Below are 23,120 nucleotides of genomic sequence, written 5' to 3' on the forward strand. Positions count from 1 at the left end.
GCTTTTTTTTTCCTTTTAGGGCATGAAATTATTTATATTTTATGCTTTGATAAGGTTGATATAGTTTTGGTAAAGTTGCGTTGGATAAGGTTAGATATATTTTGAGTGAGGATATTTTTGTTAGCACTTTAGTATAGTTAACTTAATCTAAAGATTTAGTTAAGTTTAATTAGAAGATCTAATTTTTTTTTATATCTCAATAAAAAAGATAGCAGGGTGTTTTCCGTAATTTGACTTGTAAATATCGAAAATAGAGGGTGCGTTCTGTTAAATGCAAATTTCCCATTCAATAGTGATCGTATCTTATTGCCGTCTCTAAAGCCAGATAGCGTTAATCGTTCATCAGACAAATTAAATAGACGAGTAAATTATTGGTAATGCCATTTAATACACTAAAATTATGGATCCTTTACAGCCCCTAAAGTTCCATTTTTACCCCTATGTTCATTTATAAAGCCATTGTCCAGTACCTCTTCTCTCCTTCGTTTTCTTCTCCAACGCCCTCATCCTTCCTACTCACTCCTCTTGTATCAGAGCGGACTCTTCCTCGATCCTCTCGCTAGTGTTTTGAGATCGAGACTTCTCGATCGTGATCGGATCGCTTCAATTCCTTCGTCTTTCGATCGGATCTGCGGTTTGGTACGGTCCCCCTCGCTTGGATCATCGGCTGCATCGATCGCCATTTCTAGGGTTTGTCGGGCTGGGAGATGAACCAGAGGCTAAAGCAGCAGCAGCAGCAAGCCCTAATGCAGCAGGCGTTGCTTCAGCAGCAGCAACAGCTGTACAATTCCGGTGTCCTGGCAGCGGCCATGTCTCAGGTTCGAACATTTTGTCCATCACTTCTTGCTGCCTCTTTTTGGATATTTGCATTAGAGATGTTTACTCGTTTATGGCTTCGAGTTACTATCTTATGATGGGTTATGTTCGTACGAAATCATGACTGATGTTGCCATAGTTGGCGTTGTATCTTTTATTCTTAGTAGTTTCATATAGTTTTAGTTTGTTGTCGTGTGTGACTTTTATTAGTTTATATTTGCTGATACATTTCCATCCCATGATCCCATCAAATTCTCGTATTTCAAGAATTATTTTGTTACACAGCAAATTTATCCTAAATATGCAGGAGTAGCTATAACTGTATAACGCTGTGTTAATGTTTATTGCCAGTTTTGGTTGTGTTGTTTGTGGCAATTTGCTTCATCTTGAATGTTGGACTTGATTATACACAAGTTGGAAGCTTCTGATAACCCTCGTTTGATGGTGCCTCCAGAGCTAAAAGTTTGCATATGGTTCTTGATTTCTCTTCTTTGGATTTAATGTATAATACTTCTACCAAAACATGATATCAGCCATATTTCAATCCTCAAATTGGGCGGGATCACATTAACCAGGACAGATTAGAGAAGACCACTATCATGATGTGATGCTCAATGTTAGAGAGAAAGGGTTTAAATGCAGGAGTCCTTTTAGTTAGATATAGTATATGTGGAAAAGATGCCTTTTGTTTAATAGTGGCTTCACCAACTGGTAAGCTTCTAAAGGACCTACCACCAACACAGTTGCAATTCTTAATCATACAAGCAATTCAATTGTTGTAATCCATATTCAGGTAGTTAATTGTTAGGGAAATTTTCCATAACACCATACATCATTCATCATTTTCCGATTAACACCTCTTCTTTGAGGATTTTTTTAAACGACTCCTCTTTTTTCCATATATTTTTCATCGAGCATCCTGAGTTAACTTAAACAAACCATTTTTAAACATGAGGGATATTAACCAAGGAATATTCTATTAGAATACTAAGGCTAATTTTTTAAGAACCTAAAAACCCTTTTCTCTCTTCTCTATATCGTTTATGGGCTTATATCTTTCCCATTTTCGGTGGGTTAAACAATTTGGGGAAAGAGAATGAATTAGACTCTGAAGAAAAATATCAAATAATGGAGCAGGGCTTTGATTTGATGAGGTAGGATAAGGCGATTAGATCTCGAATAAGATTTTTGATTTGGTAGAATTGGCTAGTGTGGGATATGGTGTAGAAAGAGTTTGGTTAGTGTGTGTCTAGTTCAGAAAATTTTCCAAGTGAATTTTAGTAATTTAATCGGTAGAATTACATAAACCATAGGCCATGGTTAATGACAATTAGTCAAAATAACAATAGTGTGTTAGATAGAAAATATATGGAAAAATAAGAGGTGGAGTTATAAAATCCTCAAGAGACTAGGTGTTAATAAAAAATATGATGATTAAAAATAGGGTGTCATTTAAAATTTTTCTAATTGTTATAATAAGTAAATATGGTGAATAATGTGATTGGATTGTAAATAAGTCTACCTAAGGGTGGTGAACTTCTGTCTCAATTTTGCTAATTTCATTCTAATTAGAGAATTAAGATTTAATTACATTAACACCCTCTAGACTATTGGCTAATATCGAGGACCCCCTGTTGTTTAAAATGCTACAACTAGACCTCCTAAACTAACAAGGGGTGTAACAGAGTGAACGATATTAATGAAAAATGGTAAATTATTCTTTTCTCCCTGTCCACGTGGCATTATTCTGCATCTTTATTAGTTATTATTAGAGAGAATGCAAATATCCGTTTTACCCTTCATTGTTAATTACTTGGATGTGATTTGATTGGGTTTAAGTTTGGCTGGGGTTAAGGAAGAAGAGATTGGGTTTAGGTTGGAGTTGGGGTTTAGGAAGAAGAAATGTTTGGGTTTAGGTTTAAGTTGGAGTTGAGAAAAAAGAAGGGTTGGGGTTGGGATTGAGGAAGGAGAAGTGTTTGGGTTGGAGTTGAAGAAGAAAAAAAGATTTGGGTTTAGGTTAGGGTTGAGCGAGAAGAAGGGTTTGAGTTGGGATTGAAGAAGGAGGGTTTGGGTTTAGATTTGGGTAAGAGTTAAGGAAGAAGAAGGATTTAGATTTAGGTTAGGGTTGGAGTTGATGAAGAAAAAGAGTTTGGGTTGGGGTTGACCGAAGATAAAAGTTTTTGACTAGGGTGGAGGAAGAAGAAATGAAGGAACGAACAAGGAAAAGAAGAAGGAAGTTAGAAGAAGGGTATTTTTGTCCTAATTTAAAGTAATTTTTATATTCAAAGGGCATATTTGTCATAAATTTCACACATAAATCACATTTGTGACTATTTTTAGTCAAAAAATGAGATGCGTATAACGGAAGGGCAACATTTCGATGCTCGATTAGTTTAAGGTGTTTGGTTGTAGAGTTTTACATAGGGGGTGTTAATACAGTTAAACCTAAAATTAAAGATATTTCTAGATCTCATTTTAAGTTATATGACAAGCCAATTTTCAGATCAAATGTTATGATCATTGTGAACCATAGATACGGATTGTTGTGCCAAAGGCAACGGGGTGTGTCAACTTTAGCTTGACATGGTACATTATGTTCGCACATGCCATATGGAGCCAATGCGTTGTTAGTATATTGAATAGTTTTGTTATGTCGAAAAAATAATCTTTTGAATATTTTTAGGGCCTTAAAATATGTGTTAATGGCTAATAGAAAGTCCCAATCCAAACTCTCTCTCTTTCTCTCTCTTTCTTCTCACTCTCTCTTACTCTCTTTTTTTCTTTCACTCTTTTTTTTCTTCTCCTTACCAAATAATCATTGTTTTTCTTGCGGAGATATCTAGCTCTGGCAAACTCCTGTGAACTTCGGTATATAATTTTTTAATTTATTTCTTTATTTCTCTCTTAATTTTTTTTCATTTCTTCCACTTATTCTCTTTCTAATCTCTTCTTCTTTTTAATTTTTATTACACCATAGTCTTTCTTTTTTATTTTCTTATTTTTGGTAAACTTTTTTCTAAATTTTTAGAAGTTTTTCTGCATTTTTAAATAATATTTAGAATTTTGTGTAATTAAAAAGTCCGATCTGATCTAGGGGACTGATACGACGGATACGGCCGATACGTATCGTTTTCTCAGAAGGCCAATCTTGATCCTGATTTTTCAAATGATTCTAATCTCATTATTTTTTTGGATCTTGTAAGTTTAGGGCTAATAACTTCGGGAATAATCAAAATTTCCTTTTGCTTTCTAAAATATGAAGTATATTCTATATAAATCAAACACGTCAATGTAAAGAGAAATCAAAAGGGATGAAAGAGTGTGAAAGGCCCTAAATTAGATTTATTTAAAGCATTATATGCTTAATTCTTATTTGCACGCATTGGCATGGGTGGCCTTGAGGAAGCATCGAGATACTCTCCCCATATTGGTGGCAATAATTTACTAGCATGACATGTATTAATTAATCCATGCCGACCGTGCCAATGGCACACCAATCCATGCTACAAAATTCCAAAGAACTGTGCAAGTTTCTAAATTTTTTATTTTAAAATGTGAATGTAGTCAATGAGTGTCTATAACTAGTTGGTTTGGGACATTATCATTAATAAGAGAAAGCCTTTGAAGTCATAAGATCTAATAACTTTAGTTTCATGTGATTCTGTGGTCGGAGTGAAAAGATAAAATTAAAAGAGTGAAGGGAAGTCAGAATTGGACATATTAGTAATTATCCGACGTTGCGGCAGTTGTTGAAGGGTGGTAGATGATAAAAGGTGGTGGTAGACGGCTGTAAGGTAGGGTGGCTTGTGGAGATGATGGTTGCTATATGTTGGAGGTAAAATTAGGTTCTAAGTTAGATCTACTCTTAGAAAAATAAATGACTATGATTAATTTACTTCTACTTCTAGATTATCTTATTTTTACTCCTAAGATAGTCTAAAGTTAAAATATTATTCTTAATTCTTCATTCGGTGCTTGGATGATAAATGACTATGATTAATTTATTTCTACTCATAAATTATCTTACTCTTACTTTTGAGATAGTCTAAAATTAAAATATAATTCTTAATTCGTCATTGGATGCTTGGATGAAAAAGAAAGCAACCTAACCCCTTTATATAGAGGTCAGGTATAACGAGTCCTACTAGGATTAGCCCTAAAGGCTTACACGCCTTGAACTAGAATTTGTCTTAAAGGTTTATATAACTTAATTTGAATTGTCTTAAAAGCTTACTTGACTTAATTAGACCCCTCTTAAGGGCTTATTTAAGTTAATTGGACTTGTCTTATGGGCTTATATGATTTAATTAGACTTTTCTTAAGAGCTTACATAAGCATAAATCAATTAAAAGATAAATAGACTTGATTCGTCGAGCCTAATGTCCTCATGATATGATACGAAGTAATCCGGTTCTTATTAAAAACCTAAATTTCAATCAATGTGAACTACTTGGAGGGAACTAAGGCTATCAAAAAAGCATGCCAGCTTGCAAGGCTCATAAGCTCGGCACAGCCAAGCTGGGTTTTTGGGCTTGAAAATAAAATCAAGCCAAGTCGAGCTCGGCTCGAATAGACTTCATATATAATATGTGATATGATAGTATATATATCAACAAAAATAGATGTATAAGACTTATCTGGCACATCTGGTTAAGGCAATTTATTTTAAGCTAGCCAATTTGGGTTTGATTCCTAGCACACTTCATTTATTTACTATTTTTTTCATTGGGAATCTTAAGTTGTTTAGTCCTATATCAAAAATTGATAGGATACATATGCCCATATAGCTAATCTTCCCTCTAAATGCATTAAATTGGCTTTGTTGAATTAGCCTAATGGAGTTATTAGGTTTTTGGATCGAATTGATTGAGCCGATTTGAGTTGGCTCGATATTTTGGCAAACCGAGCTGAGCTTATATTATTGAGCTTCTCTTGATCTTGAGCCGAGCTCAAGCTAACGTTATATTAATTTTAGGCCAAGTGGAGCTAAGCCCAGCTTACTCAAGCTCGGCTCATTTACACCAGTAGAGGGAACATTACAATTTTAATATGCTTCCGTTTGTGGATTGGCCTTTTTTAAACACCGTTGTTTAAGTAGTACGAGAGAATCAGAAGGTTCATGTATAATTTCTAATGGGTAATTATGCAACTTGTGTTGTTGATGCAAAGAAATTTTCACTTTTTCTTGAAGTATGAATGAGAAGAAATTGAATGAAAGCATTCATGTACACCTCTATATAACATGTATAGTTTTTTCAAAATAATTTTATGTTTTTTCAGCTAGAAATTGCTGATGGTCATGATAGTGTCATCTTTTTTCTTCCTTTCCACTGATAGGTTTTTGGAGGTCGTACACCTTTTGCTAATGCACATTGATACTAATATTATTTTGTTTTCCTGATTCCTCCAATTTTTTTCCATGACTCCAAACTGTAAGAATGAGATTTGAGTATGTGGAATGCATTAGCTCGAGATAAGCAGGTGTTCATTCCCTTTATTTTCTATTTTATTCGCTGTAGATAATTTTAGTTAGTTAGGAACTGAAAGCAAAGTGCTATAGGGCCTTTTTCTTATTTTCCCTTTCCTAGGGCCAGTCTATAGATCCTCTAGGATTTGTTTTTTTATTTCTTCTTTTTTACTTTAACATTTTGCAGATGGAGCCTGTTCCAAGTGGCAATCTTCCCCCTGGGTTTGATCCATCTACCTGCCGCAGTGTGTGAGTGCATTTAGTTTTTTTTTTCTTCTTTTGCCCCTTTTGCAGTTTTTGTCCATCCATTTTGCACTTCAGCTCGATCTTGTAAAAAGAAAAATAAAAAGACTTTTATGAAAAAGAAAATCTATATTCTTTAATTCTAACACTTTATGAGTGGAAGTAGCTTTCTCTGTATCGTTAGAGCAATCTAATCTTCTTAATTACTTTCCGTTCCAATAAATAATGGATTCATGATGAATGTGGCAGAACAAAGAAGTCTTCAGTTGTTCTTTCATTTTCTTCTTAACTATTTTGTTACAATGATAACTAGGTATGTGGGCAATATCCATCCAAATGTTACTGAGAGCCTTCTTGCTGAAGTTTTTCAAGGTGTTGGTCCACTAGAAGGATGTAAGCTCATTCGAAAAGAGAAGGTCTGTCTCATGTATCAAACCCATGCTCTTTCTCTTGCTTTTCTATCGAGTTATTTTATTGACCGCACTTACAATTTTTGTACTTAGCATTTGTAGAGAAGAAATGAAAACTTGTGGAACATCTTCCAGTTTGTAGCCTTTATCGCCCCTTGCATATGTTTAAGCATGGTTTTTGAAAATGGCCAATGATAATGTTCAGTTGGATAATATAGCCATATATTCTTTGAGGATATCTTGTCTTATCAAATTGTGATGATGACATGATGGAATAAGAGGATAGAGAATATTTTAGGATGAGATTTGCACCAACAGAAGTGACCGATGTAAAATAGATTTATGGTATTTTCTTTTCTTAAGGAATTTGAGATTACATTTCTGCTGAATATTATGTCTTCTTGGAATATCCTTTACTGAACTCCTTTTTCAGAAATTTTGAATCTTAGGTGACCAGAAAACAAATTTTTCTAAGAATTTAATATCTTGATTGATTATTATCTTATTTTAAGTAGGCTTATATTAAAAAAAAACAAGTCCCTGCTTAATAGTTGATTGGGTTTGGGCAGATGTAGATTATTTTGATTTAGGTATGGTATTATCTAGTCATCTTTTTATACGGAGCAGAGAGGAAATCAGAAGATATTTAACTTTGATTATGAAAATTTACGAATTTCTTTTCTATTAGGATTCCATGGTTCTGGTTTTGTCTTCAACTTTTATTTTTTCTTGTGGATACATTGTCATGCGCCCTCTCTCTTGTTTGTCTTTATCTTATTGTACTAATTTGATTTGAAAGGATACTTGGAGGTGGGAATTTGAGAACCTAGGATGCTCCTATTTTTCTCTCCTTGGGTGTGTATCCGTGTACCCTCTGTCTTTCTTTCCTCATACTACCATTTTTATTATTTAAACTACATTAGATAACAATAAACAGGATTTGAGGCTACAGAAGAGAGATTTATGGCTGAAAAATTCGCAACTTGAAAATGTATTACTAGTGGAAAGTCAATTTGTTGGAGAAGATAAGATAGATTAAAGAAGACATGATCCAAACCAAGTCCTTATCCAATATTATCTTCCATAGTTTAAACTAGTGATGTGCCAAGCAGTCCAATGAGTCCTTTCTTTCACTTGCTTCATAGAATTGTGTTTACTAGTGAGTCCTTTAGTCAAAATTTCAATTTCCAGTACTTTTGAACTTAATTTTTTCAATAGATAAGTCATCTATCCATATATACTAAAAGGTGGTTACAATTTGAAGGTAGACAAGGTACATGGTGCATATTCTGTAGAGGGATTATGTGGGAAAATAAATATCCAATTTGCAGAAATTAAGAAGTTTGAATTTTAGTTATTTTGTTTTTGAGTTTCAACCTAACATCAACCCTTTAGGAATGGTGCCAAAGTCCTTGACAAGCTTACTATGAAATCTGTGGCACATTAGGCAGGTAGAGCCGGCTATGCAGTAAAGGTTGCACAATGCTCCCTTCAATGCGAGATCTAGGAAGGGCAAGATGCATGCAGCCTTACTTCATCACCAGAGAGGTTTTTCTTGATGGCGGACAAATAGCCACTTGGCTACAAAGTTTTTTTTTTTGAAAATGGAAAATCTAGTAATTCCTGAAACTATACATGTCCTAGCTTGCAATTTATATCTGTTTTATAGAACTTTGTGGACTTGACAAATTCCACCTGGTAAACTTGTATGAATTTAGGACACTAATATATGTGATAAATATCAAAAGTTACACTCTTTTGTAATGCCTAGCAAACTGTGCTACAGAATCTAATGAGACTACTCACTGAACTGATTATATTTCTGCTGGTGGTCTAATGAGTGAAACATATAAATTCTGTCTTACGTCTTAGTTGACCGGAATCATCAGAGCATAATATTTTTGCAGAAACTGACTGAACTCGTGAAACTTTACTGCTTATATCTTGATTTGATATAGTCAGCACTTAGCACTCAATTGATGGTCTAATGGACAATGCTTTTTAAAATTGTAATTTGTGGCTGAGATATTTGTTTGATGGGTTCATTAAGATGTAATTTTCTTCTTATAGTCCTCTTTTGGATTTGTTGACTTCCATGATCGGAGATCAGCAGCTCTAGCAATTGTGTCATTGCATGGACGGCACATGTAAGAAAACTAAAATTCTCATTTTTGTTGTTGTTCTTTGTTATTCTTCTCAGTTTCTCATCTGCCGGCAAATCCAATAATTGCAGATATGGTCAGGCAATTAAAGTAAATTGGGCATATGCGAGTGGCCAAAGGGAAGATACATCTGGTAATAATCTTTAAACTTCTTATTCCTTTAGTTCTTGATTTGATCTTTATCCACCCACTTCTAATGTAAGGTATGTCTTTTCCTTGGTTAACATTTCAATTTCTCTTATCAGGACATTTCCATATTTTTGTTGGTGATTTAAGTCCTGAGGTTACCGATGCAACTCTTTATGCCTGTTTCTCAGTATACAATAATTGTTCGTGAGTTCCTTATTCTTTTGATACCTTCTAGCATCTGTAATTAAGTGTGTACCAGCATAAAAGAGTTTCTGAAATGGCATTTCTAACCTTTTACTTTAACCTAGTGATGTTTGTTCTAAAGTTTTATATTATGATAGTCAATTTTTTATAATTTAAGTTCTATATGACCTAGTGATGCACGAGTTATGTGGGATAACAAAACTGGACGCTCCAGAGGTTTTGGCTTTGTTTCCTTCCGTAGTCAACAGGTACATGACCAGTAAACTGGTACCTTTTGTTTTGTACTTCTTTCTTTTTCTGTTCTGATGCAACTGATGCCAGCCATACCGGATTTCTGTTTGTCCTGGTTTTAGACATTAGAACAATACTGGACTTCACTAAGTAATTGTTAATTTGGGTGTGACTATTTCATTTTTCAACCTGTAATCTGATCACAAGTTTTCTTCCACCATGCTACTAAATTTTTGAAGACAATGAAAAGTCAGATTATTTTTGACTTGTTGATGCCAATATACTTATCATTTATTATTTTCTTTTTTTTAATCCATTTTTTGGTCACAGGATGCTCAGAATGCTATAAATGAAATGACTGGTAAGATTGCAAAACATCCAGCATTTTGTTGTTTTGTGGTTACTGGCTTTGACACCTCAAAATTTCCTTTGTTGAATAGTATCTAGATGATAGTATATTCTTTTCATTGATAGGGAAATGGCTTGGAAATAGACAAATACGATGTAATTGGGCAACCAAGAACACAGGAGAAGACAAACAAGATATCGAGAATCATAATGCAGTTGTATTGACAAATGGAAGTTCTGGTAATGCAGGTTAGTGCTTGTTCAATGGGCATCAGGGAATCGGCATTTCCTTTGGAGGACCTCTATGCTACTTTAGGGTACTTGTATATATGGCTAATCTGTTTTTCCTGTGACAGAAGGTCAGGACAACTCAAATGACGAGTCCCCTGAGAACAATCCTGCCTACACTACTGTGTATGTTGGTAATTTGGCTCACGAGGTAAAAGACAGATCATAAGATTGATTATCTTTTATTTACTCTGTGAGATGCACCTTTTCTTATGTCTCTGAGATCCTTTAAATTTAGGAAGCATGCCATATATTAAAAGATCTCCTAAGAATGACAAGTAGTTGTATGGTTCAGAAATTCTCTTTCTTCCAAGTGTGACAAGTAGTCGTATGGTTCAGAAATTCTCTTACTCACCTGCTAGTAATTTTACACAGGTGACACAAGCTGAGCTTCATCGCCAATTTCACATTCTCGGGGCTGGTGTAATTGAGGAAGTCCGAATACAGAGGGATAAAGGATTTGGCTTTGTGAGATACCACACCCATGAGGAAGCTGCTTTAGCTATTCAAATGGCCAATGGAAGAATTGTTTGTGGAAAATCAATGAAAGTATGCTTTTAAGTCTTAACCGTATATTTCACTGTTTGTGCCCATTGATATCTAATTATTTGGGTTTACATGGCTTGCATTTGTCTCCTTGCTCATTAACAGTTTCAACCATGGCATGTGCTTTGCAGTGTTCATGGGGTACCAAGCCAACTCCACCAGGGACAGTTTCTAACCCGTTGCCGCCCCCAGTTCCACCTTTTCAGGTTTTACCAACACAAAGCCTCTTAGGTTATACAGCTGCAGAGCTTTTGGCCTATCAGCGGCAGCTTGCACTAAGCCAGGCTTTGGCAGGACCAATGGCTGGACAGCACGGCCTTGCTGGCCAGGTATCTGGAGGGCTCCTTTCCACTGGATCCCAAGCATTATATGATGGCTATCCCAGCCAGTCATCTGCTCAACAGCTAATGTATTACAACTAAGTTCATGGAGGACACGATCAATGGTGTTGGCTTGCTTGATTTAGGCCTTCGCTTCCCTCCATTTGATGTCCTTAATGTTCTGTTCCTACAATGACTGACCTGATGTTTCCCTTGTTTGTTATATCGTTGGTGCTTGTTGTTTATTGTTCACCTTTCTTTCGACCAAATTTTGGATTCTTAACGTGGCTAGATGATATGATGCTTTTAGTATGTGTAACATATTATCACCTAATAACCTGTGGCCGAGCATCGTTTCTAGTTTCCTTATGAGCAGTTCTGATACCGGATCTGGTGTTTCCTTTTCTTATTTCTTATTTTATTTCTTTATTTTTTTATTTTTAGGTTGCTTGGCAATTGTCATGATTGTGGCTGATTATTTATGTATGTTCACTAGTCCCTAAACTTGGTTGTTTTGTCATCTTTCTGAATAATCCGATCATGAGTAATATTTTTGTACCTTATTATAGTCAAATAGATGGACTTGAACATCTGGTAATGTAGCTTGTGATACTCGATTATGGTTGTTTGTTGGTTATTATCATAAGTTAGAGATTTTACAATTGATTGAGAAAGGTAATACCCAAAAATGGCCATGCCAGGCACAGCCCGTGCCTGACCCCCTGTTGGTATATGCCACAACACTTGCCGACATCCCAAAAGAGAAAGAAAGGAAAAAAAGAGAGGAAAACTATTATAGAATAAGCCAAAGGGAAGTGTGAGCTTTGTCGGTGTCGAATCTCATCAAAAGAGATCTTAAAGACAAGGGTTTGAGCTTCGGTTTGAAAATCCTGCCATAGGGGGAGAAGGGATCTTCCTGCCATTGGTCCCACCTCAAGGGAAGAAGTTAGAAGGGCATGTATTGACAAGGACCACTGCCTTAGAGGTAGAGGTGATCATCGAGCAGATCGGGCTGAGTTTGGGTAGGGCTGTTTAGATCAATCGGGGTTAAATATTTGTTCAAGGCCTGACCTATCAATCACTCGGGCCAAGCTAAAATTATCTAGCTAATTACCATCCACTAGTTCATTAGATATCGAACTTGAGTTGGGCATAATGGGTAAAATATAGTGAGTTAAATATAAAAAAATATTATATCTTATTGGGTCGAGTTTAATGAGCTTAATATGAAGACATTTTAGTTATCTTTCATACGAACATACTTATATATTGATATATAGTTTACTAAAAATTCAATATGGGACTAAAAAAATTATAAGAATATACATGCATTATGGGTCGGGCTATAGATGAGACTAGTGGGTCGAATTTTTTGGCCGAGCAGGATAGGCAAAGGCTTAACTCATGCTGCTCACTACCATCTCGAGCTCGGGTCTAGCCGAGCCCAAATTGGGCTTGGGCTAGGCTTAGCCCAATTAATATCAGGCGAGTTTGGATCGGGTTTAGGCAGGTTGTGCCTAATGATCATCTCTACTTAGAGAACCTAAGGTAGAGCTTCACCTATCTAATCTACTCTAGCAAGAAGTGATGTGCATAGAAAATTTGTGGGAGGGTATCCCAACTAACATAGTCAAAGGTTTTTAAAAAGTCAACCTTGATTAGGACATTGAGTTTGCAAGCCTTACGAATAGAGAAATAAGCTCATGGGCAATTATAAAGTTGTCAAGAATACACCAACTTTGAATGAAGGCATGTTGTGAGCCCAAGACTAGGTTCTCAAGATGAATGTTTAGGACATCGAGTTTGCAAGCCTTGTTGATAAAGAAATAAGCTCATGAGCAATTATAAAGTTGTCAATAATACACTAACTTTTAATGAAGGCATATTGTGAGCCCAAAACTAGTTTCTCAAGATGAATTTTGAGATGAGAGATGATGACCTTTGAAAAAAATTTTAAGTTGTAGTTTATTAATCTAATTGGGCAATAGTACAAGATAGAGGAGTCTCCTTGAGACTTAGGAATGAAGGAGAAGAATACCTTTAGAAGACCTAAGGAAAGACCTTTAAGAGGTTGCACTTAACATTGTCCTAGAACTTTTGATAGAAAAATATTAGTAAATTCGTTGCGTCCTAACACCTTCTCAGCGTTGAGGTCAAACACTGCCTTACAGACTTTGTCCTCTAAGAACGGGAGGAGTAGGTTAGATAGCTTAGGGCCACCATCTAAAAAGATAGAGGGCTAATTAAGCTAGTGAAGGGGGTTTCAAGTGCTTCCTTTAGGCAGATGAAAAAGAGTTGTGAATTTCTGCCTAGTCGGAGACAAGGCGCTCCTCGAGCAACATATTGGAGATAAAGTTTCTTATCCTCTGTCATTCGTATAAGAGTGGATTAATTTAGTGTTGGTGTCCCCTTCCTTAAGCCATACTTGATGGGATCTCTACCTCCAAAGGAGCTCTTATTGAAGGTGGATATAATTGAGGTTGTGGATGAGATCAATCTTTATCACCCTATCAGCCGAAGAGAGGGGCACCTTTCTATCTATTAAGAGAGGAGATATTAGCAAGAAGAACCACACTAGATCGACAGATACTATGAAAATTTGTAAAGCACAAAGTTGAAGTCTGAATAGAATGAATCTAAACTTGAGGAGAAAGGAGAAAACTACATTCGTTGAAGAGGGGATGGAGGAACACCATTGGCGGATGAGGCCCTCTATGTTGAGGTTGAGAAGCCAAGCATTCTCAAAGAGAAAGAGTTTAGGGGGTCTAGGAATGCGACATGAGTCGAGATAAATAGGATATGGTCAAAAGGGAGACACAAAAGGGCATCAGAGCAGGATCTAGGGTAAGAAATGTTCTAATTTGGCGAAAGACAAGCCCTATTGAGCTTAGACGAGATGGGCGGGATTTGGTTGTTGAACCATGTAAACCTTCTCCCTTTGAGAGGGTAGTCGAGAAGATCGTGGGAGGTAATGGAATCGTTGGATCTTTCATAGGAAAAGTGGCCAGCATTGAAGTCTCCATAGATATAAAAATTATCCTTGGCTACACAAATGATGGAGGAGAGCTTAGTTCAGAAGGCAGCCTTATGTTGGAGGCTGTAGGGCTTTAGACGTTAATAATTGAGAAGGGAATGCCAGAAGAACAATCCAAGAGAGCCATAAGAATAGAGAAGTCACCTAACTAGTACGAGGCCAAAATTAAGAAAGCAAAGGAATTCTAGCTAGACAAGAAGTTGGTGCATGTGGAAGTGCCTATAGCACCCATAGAGATCCAACTGTCAAGATGAGCACCCCTAATAAATTGAAGTAGAGAAGGCTTGGGATTTGTCAGCTTTGTTTCTTCAATGCAGAGGAAGTAACATAAGGAAGATAATAGTAAATCATGAATGTGACTTTTTCTATAAGAAGACTCTAGTCCTCTAATATTTCAAAATACAATTTTCATTAAATATTACAAAATCCTCTAAAAATAGTTGAAAAAAGATTAAAAGAAGTAAAGCCTACGGGCAAGCTAAGTAAGGCCCTTTCCTCTTGTCAAGGTCTTGAGATCTAATGGAGATGTCAAGTGCTTGGGCTAGGGACTTGAACTAGGTTGGATCCAAGGAATGGGCTTCATCGCCGAAGTGGGCCAGTTGAGCATGGACAACCTGGCCTACATGCCTCGTCCTTCTTGAGTAGACTCAAAAATGGCTTTCTTATGAAAGACCAGATAAGCTAAAGGTAGCCATGGACAAGGTCCCCATTATTAGGTTTTGTAATTGGCAAATTGATGATTAAACAAAGTTAGTCGTAATGTACTTTCTCTAGTTTTTACTATATAAGCTATGGCATAATATCCTATGGAGTTTGGAAGTTAAATTGAGTTGTGCGACAAAGATTGAATATTGTTTCAACTTGTTCGAAGCTCGTTTAAAGCTTGTTCGAAGTTTATTCGAAGCTTGTTCGAACAAAACTTACTCGAGAGATCTAGAAGATAAAGCTGAGTAATTTGTTCGAAGTTGTTCAAACAAGTCTTTCCCGAGAGCTCTAGAAAAATAATGCTAAGTAGTTTGTTCGAACAAGATTTTCTCGAGGGCTCCAAAAAAATAATGTTAAGTAGTTTATTCGAAGTTGTTCGAACAAACTTCGAACAATATTTGTCCAAGAGTTTTATAATTCATTCAAAGCAGCTCTTAATGGGTTTGTTCAAACCTATTCAAACATGTCGGGAAATTTTCACCTTTTTAGTTTAGATTAGAGTTTGAGAAGCTTATCTTTTGAGGGCTATAAAAAATAAAGTCTTGAAGAAAAAGAAACAACTCCTAGAGCCCAAAAAATCTCCTTGGAGATCATTCAAATAGGGAGTTGAGAAGATTAATGTTTTATCTTGTTGGACTTTCACTATACTGAAGATTTAATTTGACATTGTTTCAAGGGTTATAGAGGCAAGCCTACAACTTTAAGGGTCATCAAGTTAGGGTACCAAGCACGGGAAGCAGTGCATCGATGGGGAGTCAAGCAAAGTATCATCAAGAGGATTGTGGGAAATAACAATCGAGTTGTACGTGTTTTGTAACTGCTATTTTTATAGTGCTTAGTTTGATCTCATAAAAGAGATCCATGGTTTTTTACCCTTGATTGATAAAGGGTTTTTCCACATTAAAATTGTTGTGTTTGATTGTGTCTTATGTTTCGTATTTTGATTGTCTCTTATCATTCTAAGTAAAATAGATTTTTTAGAGATAATTAAATATTTTCACCCATGCTTCCACCAACTTCTTTGGGAAGAAACAAAGAAGCATCAGCATCATCAGGAAGAGAGGGAGGGGCATGGGTAAGGCTATCAAAAAAGGTCGTTGACTTGCAAGGCTCATGAACTTGGCTAGTTTAGATCTCAACTCAACCTCGGCTCGAGCTCTAAATGAGCCAAGTCGAGCTAGATTTTTGAGTTTGAAATGTTAATCGAGCCGAGCCGAGCTAGAGTCAACTCACTTGAGCTCGGCTCGAATAGGCTCAATATATAATATGTGTGATGATATTATATAAAAATAGGCATACAAAATAAATGTAAAGATGTTATATAGCGTAGTTGGTTAATACAACTTCTATTAACCCAACCAACCTAGTTCCAAATCCTATTTTTCACCATTTATTTGCTATTTTCCCATATAACACTATGATTTTTAGATCGAGCTATAGCTATAGGCCAACCCACGAGCCATCGAGCCGAAGATGAGCTAAGCCGAGCTTAGCTTTTCTGACTTGAGCTCAAGCCGAGCTATGTTTTTCCACCTCTCAAGCCGAGTCGAGCTGAGCCCAGCTCGCTCAAGCTCAGCTCGTTTACACCCCCTAGGCTTGGGGCGAAGTCCATCAGAGGTGGTAGTATGGCTAGTAGAGAGGGATTTGAATCATTACCAAAAAGGTGAAAGCCGTGGTGCTTGAAGCCAACATCAAACTCTAAAAAAAAGCACTCAAGTGAAGAGATGGACCTAAGGCCAAAGATGGGAATTGTTCATGCCATTTAGTCTCCAATGATTCATCTATCATAGGGGACAGCATAGAATAGAAAGAGACTAAGCTTTCAAGATTTACCTCGTACACTGTGGCGATGAAAGGGTTGGTCCATATGTCGGGGTTGGCTTCCGAAAGGACAATCAAAGCTCGGCTGCTACCAGGATCGGGAGGGTAAAGGGGTTGGGGCAGTAACCTCACTGCTAGGAGATGTTCAAATTCCTCCTCAGCTACCATAATGCACCACCTGTGCTCATAAGCTCCCATTGCCATGTGGGAATGGTACTCTGCTAAAGGCATGTGTCTATTTATGGCGGGTGGCTTGAAGGCAAGAAGCATTCTCAAGCATATGCTCTAATCGACCTTGGAGTCAGAGGGAGACGATGGGGAGGTCTAGATAGGACCTTTGACTTAGGCTCGAATGTGAACCCTAACAAAGTGATAGAATCTTGCTACATAAATAATAACTTTGTCGGGGATAAGGGAGAGATCTTAACAAGATATTATTGCCCTAAACTTGGACAAGCCACAATGCCATAAGAAGTCAACATCAAGTAGCTTTGAAATGCCGAAGAAGGACATGATGGATAGAAACATCTACTTGTACTAGCAATCGGGGGGGGGGGGGGTCGTGGAAGAATTTGCCTCTTGAGAGATGCTCCACATTTGTAAGATGAATTTGCCTCCTTGAGTGTGAAGAATGCCACGTTGAGTCACCTTCCAAAAAAGCTCAAGAAAGGGGAGAGTGACTAAGAAAATATCATCCGAGAGGGGCTAAGTTGAGCATTCTCAATTGCTGAGCTTAGCCAAGTTTGTGATAGTACGCTCAAGACTTTCTTAATTACTATCTCTTTTCATGATGGCTATGCTTGAGAGAAAGAGAGCATCATAGTCCTAATCAACACATGAGGTAAGAGTGAGGAGACGGATGGATGAGATACAACCAACAACATGCATGGGAAGAAACACAGCACGAAAAAATATTGTGGCCAAGATTTTCACACCATAAGTGTTCCGACACCCAACAGTGACCATGATCGACACAACAAAAGGAGCAATTGAAAAGAGCTTGGAGAGGGGGGTAAAGTGAGGATGAGGAAATGGAGATCCATCGAGCAAAGAGAAGGGAAGGGAAGGGGTTGCAAGAGAGAAAGGAGGTAGAAGTAGAAGATGGAGCAAAGAGGCAAAGAGGGAGAAAGTAAACAATGAATACAGGGGGTCAATCTAAGAAGGGACATTTTAAAAGAGCTTGGCAAGGGAAGTAGGGCATGAGAATGAGTGGGGAATAAAAAATAGGGTAGGTGGATTAGATGTGACAGAGGAGGTGAAAGGATGTCGGGCTTGGGATGCATGATGCTTCTAAGGAAAGGCAAAGCGTTAGAAGTGTCACTTGACATCCAACTTTGTATCCACTAAAACGGGGATGACGGTCAAACTGGCGAGAGACAACTCGCTAGTCACCATGAGATAAGACTAAGGAAGCAAAAATATATATAATTAAAAGGGGTACTTCTAGCAATTAAATATGCAATAGTTGAGAAATTTTATTTATATGTGACAGCAAAGTGAGAACACTTTATCTCTCATCATCGTACATTTGTTTGTTTCTTTGATATTTTTAACCACAATGTGTGTGTTTTGTAATTATTTATAATTTTGTTTTGAAACTTTTCTATGATTTTGTTTTCAAACTTTAATTTTATATTCTTAAAATATTTCTCAGATTTGGAGATGTTAGTGTCTCATTTAGATAGTAATTTAGATTTGAATCAATTGAATGATCGTTTAAATGTGTTGATATCTAACAAATTAATTCTTCATCTACCCTAGCCTCATAAGTTCCAGTTGACTTATACTCTCTTGCATATAGACACATACCCAAGTTGGACAACATATGCATAGTTTCTAATGTATGAAATAATCTGAAAGGGCAGTGGAAGCAATTTCTAATCATCCACAAATAAGAGAAAATGTAATAATAATAGATTAGAACAAATTAAATATTAGCTAAGCTAATATTAATACCAAATAAAAATTCATAATCAAGATGCTAGATGCAGAGAATATATAATATTCAAGCTAATCACAAATAAGAACTTTAAATATATGGAAATCACAACGAAGAGAGAATGAGAGACGAAATTTACGTGGTTCGGAGATATGCCTACATCCATGAGCGGTGAAATCCACTAGTAGAGATGCAAAGACAAGTGTTTTTTATGCTCAAATATCTCCCAATATAATAGAAAAGTGTTCTCTCACAAGGTCCTCTTTATAATTATCTCTCTATATTTGCCCTAAAACCCAACAAAAATATTTATAGGCATGACTTGGAGAAGAAGAAATCAGCAGGCTATCCGAACGGGTTGACTGTGTTCAAATGTCCATGCACTACACAAATCCTTTTTTCAGACTGTTCAAACAAGTGGACGGCGTTCAAATGCCCGTGCACCATTGGAAATCCATTCGAATATATTTCGAACACTAGCCCCTTCCAAACTCTTGGGTTATCAAACATCCTAATGTCATTCGAACGCCTCCATCTTATTCAAATAAAGGTAAATGTCATTCAAACACCAGAACAAAAATTCCAAGTGCCAGCAATATGCAACAAACAGGTTCAAACGTCATCAGCCCATTCAAAAGGTTTTCTTAATTCAAGTCGATCTTCAATATTTAAATGCCTTTTCTTGCAGAATCTATCAGTAATATACTAGATCCACATGATTGAAGAAATATAACAATCATTAGTAAAAATAAATCTATTGTTAGAGATGCTCATTGGGTCGAATTTAGGTTCAGATTGAAAATTTAAATTCACTAGACAATTTGGGCTGCCCTAACTTCTCATATTGAAGAGATCTATCGTCTTGATCCCTCTAATATAAATTTGGGGTCTGCCCTAACAAGCATAAATAATAACAAACAATATCTAAATACTTTAGATTTTATGGTACGATTAATCCTCATGTCATTAAAGAAAAAGAAAGAGATTCCTAGTTCGGATTTAAGAAATTTTCTCCTTGAACAATTGATTCATCACTATCAAACGTTTTATGTCAAGATCAAGAAAGAATGAAAAACAAACTGATGAAAACGATATTTGTCCTCTTAAAAGACATCCCTATATCGACCCATCAACCCAAAAAAAAAAACCTACCTTAATCTTTTGGTTGGATAGGAATGAACAAAGAGAGGGTTTATCGTTACACATCAAAATCTAGGGCAACAAAATTCTTTCTAGTACTTATGTTCCATTGTTTTGCATCTAATTTTGAACCACACAATGATACATTATTCGTCAAGCTAGCTCCCTCTCCATCTTATTACCTGGACCACTACTTTCAACTTAGGATCCAACTTTTCTGACACAAAGATTGGACTGCCTGAGGTATTTCTACTTCCATTTATTTCTTCTCCTATTGTTGTCTTCTGGTTTGGAAGAGAATAATGGCCATCACTGGTTGCTATCTCCACCTGCTGAATTGTTGTTGTCCCATTCATGGAGAACATGGTTTGAAATCTAACCAGATAACTAAGCTAAGGCTCTATCTCATTGCCACAGAAAACAAAGACAAAAAAAAAAAACGGGGGAAAAGGGAAGAAATATATTTATGAATGATTATTTGATTACTTCAAAGTAGAGTTTAATAAAATAATTTAAAAAAAAAAAAGAGAAAAAAGAAGTTTGAAAAAAAAATAAAGTAAACTTATTTTTGGTAGATAAGAAAGTCACTTTCTTAAATTATGTTTCTTCCGTCTCTTTCAAGTAAATCATGACATTATGAATAAAATAAGTGTAATACTTACTCTAGATATAGAGTAATTATTTTGTTTAATTTTTGAAAATGATATTAGAGTTAGTAATAACATTTTGAATAATAGTACTCGTACTTGGTGGTTTACTTGTCAAAGATGTTTATAATGTCCCCATTAACTATCCCAATTCAGAGGTGCATCACCTATGATAAATATTTTTTTTAATTGTTTTCGGGTGATTAGAGCACATCATCTAAGTTAGTTGAAATAAAATAATATTTCTTTCTTGTTACCTCTCTCTCTCTCATATCATTGTGCAATACAAAAGTTCAACTTAAAAGTATAATTACACCTAGACCTCATAAATTATGCCTATATTCATGTAAACCCTTTTATTTAATTTTTGTAACACATTGAGCTCATAACTATGAAAAACCTTTGAAATGTTCATTCCATTATTTATACTTAAGAATTTTATATTAAAAAATAATATGTGAGTGCCACTTGATTAATTTTAAATTTTTAGGAATTATTTTACTTTTGTTTTAGAGGAAAAACAATAAAGAGAGGAAAGTTGATAGTAAAGTAGCTGGTTATTTAATATTGTCCATTAAGACCATCACTGGTTAAAGATTCTTAATAGTGGATCGCTATACTAAAAGAAATGACAATGGTTCATGAGAGTTTTAGTGTAATTATGCATAAAAATAATTGGCATTACACATTAAGGTGTTCTCGCTGCAAAGTCAATTATTATGAATTTAACCTTTTTTTTATTATTTATTAAGTCCCTGCGGCACTCTACATTCTTCACAAAATAAAATAGATAGTGTAGAAGTAAGAAAATGGAAAGAGATTTTAATAATACTTAAAGAAAAATGACAAGCTTTCTCGGTGAAATAAGATTTTATATAGGCCAAAGAAAACTTAGCTACTAAGATACCTTAATATCTTCTCTAAGATATATAGAAAGGTAAGGATAAGATCAAGAGTAGTCATTCTTCCTCTTTATTGATCTAGTAATGGATAAGCTCAAATCTTGCCTAATTATTATAGTGTCCCTCGAGTTTATGTTTGCAATTACACTGCTTAAGCTCTTGGACTGTCGTGGCACTTTTATATGTCGTGGCAATTATTCTAGTAATGGATAGAATTTTGTAATAGGGCGTCACACGATGTAGATTTAATTCGCAAATAAAATAGTTTATGTCTGCTAATGTTATTACAAAGTAAAATTATCTTGCAAATTATTTATTAGATGTAAGTACTATGCTATCCACATTGTATGAAGTACTTATAAACTTAGCAGTGGAGAATCCATGTCTCTTTTCTTTGGCGGATTACACATTAACAACATATATAGTGCATATTATTTATTGTTGCAGCAACGTATAACTTGTTTAGAATAATGCAAGTCTCGACTTTTTATTGCTATGTAATTCTAAAAAGGAATAATCTTGCAAATATTAAAAGTTGAGCCAAAAGCAATCTTGAGGGTTAGATAGCTAATAATTAGTCTAATTACGCCACACTAGGCTTTGGAAAATTTCTATAGTAGAGAAATACAGAAAACTCAAACTTATTCACAAATTTTTTTAAGACATACCAACCAACTTTAGTAAAGTTGTTAGGTACATTCCCTATGATCAATAGGTCGCAAGGCTGATTTCAACCTAAAGCTATTATTGTGGAAAAAATTATAGTGATTTGGTGCCTTAAATCAAAGGCTTGACACGGCTCAGTTGGTGGCTCAGCGGTGCAATGATTTGGAGGAGCAGCTCAACAGCATGATGGCTAAGAGCAATATCTTAGCGGGGTATAGTTATAGCAATAGCTCGACAAACATACATGACTTAAAGTTTAAACTAAACGACTTAGTATGTTGGCTAAAATTTGGTAGGACTAAAGTGTCTCTATATCTAAAGATAGTTGATTATTTATCCAACTCACATCTAATCTTTGAGCTCTTAAATGACAAAAAATTATTGAACTTCCAGACTACATTCTAATACATCATAATGTAAATCTTTAAAGGGATAACTACACCTTGACTAGCTAAATTATTGCTTATTTTTATATGGACCTCTGAATTTATTTTTTACAACAAGGTGACTCTTTTAAGTCTTAACTATGCGAAAATTTTAAAATATTTCTTAGGTTAGTTATTCATTAGATTTATTCATTAAACAATAAAACATAATTGTCACATGATCAAAATTAGGCATTCTAACATTAATTTATTCTTATTTTAAAAAAAATTAATAGAAAAAATTAAAGGATAAGATAGTTATTTTATATTTTTCATCGACACCGAAAGATGAGAGATATTAGATAGTTTTTTGTTTTGAAAGAAATCCAATAATTCTATTAAATTCAATCATCTTTTACAAGCTTGATACACAAAGAAAATAAGAGATATTTTAAAGAGCCCCTCTACCAACACTATAAGAGAAATAAGCATTAAGCCCTAACGGCACACAATATCTAAATAAGGCACAGCCAACATATTCAATCATAGCAGACAAGCTAACTTAAACTTCTTTTTATCTCAAGCAGATCCTAAAGCAACTAAAGCAATTTAGCTATAATTTGCAAAAAAGATAAAATAATGATCGCCAAGGAAACTAGGTGACCCAATGGTCACTAATTGTGGTTGTCACCCATGCCGGTGAAGAAAAAGAGACGTAAGTAGTAGGCAGTAGCGGA

At 35.6% G+C, this 23,120-nt stretch overlaps 1 protein-coding gene across 2 annotated transcripts; it reads left to right on the forward strand.

Annotated features, from left to right (window-relative positions):
- The first annotated feature begins 452 nt into the window (after positions 1–452).
- Positions 453–11,476, forward strand: LOC140786378 (RNA-binding protein 208-like). Of its 2 annotated transcripts, none has more exons than XM_073134763.1 (12): positions 453–818; positions 6,471–6,532; positions 6,840–6,942; positions 9,007–9,083; positions 9,170–9,231; positions 9,344–9,431; positions 9,604–9,679; positions 9,993–10,023; positions 10,137–10,259; positions 10,367–10,449; positions 10,674–10,847; positions 10,976–11,476. In XM_073134763.1, the coding sequence occupies exons 1-12, from the start codon at positions 708–710 to the stop codon at positions 11,264–11,266; spliced, it is 1,281 nt and encodes a 426-aa protein (XP_072990864.1). In that variant the 5' UTR covers positions 453–707; the 3' UTR covers positions 11,267–11,476. The 2 variants fall into 2 exon arrangements, with proteins under 2 accessions (XP_072990864.1, XP_072990865.1); XM_073134764.1 differs by having other exon boundaries at positions 481–818; positions 10,370–10,449.
- Positions 11,477–23,120: the final 11,644 nt, after the last annotated feature.

This window comes from Typha latifolia, chromosome 4 (genome assembly GCF_019914945.1).
Source record: "Typha latifolia isolate L0001 chromosome 4, TyphaL0001v2, whole genome shotgun sequence".
Lineage (NCBI taxonomy): Eukaryota > Viridiplantae > Streptophyta > Magnoliopsida > Poales > Typhaceae > Typha > Typha latifolia.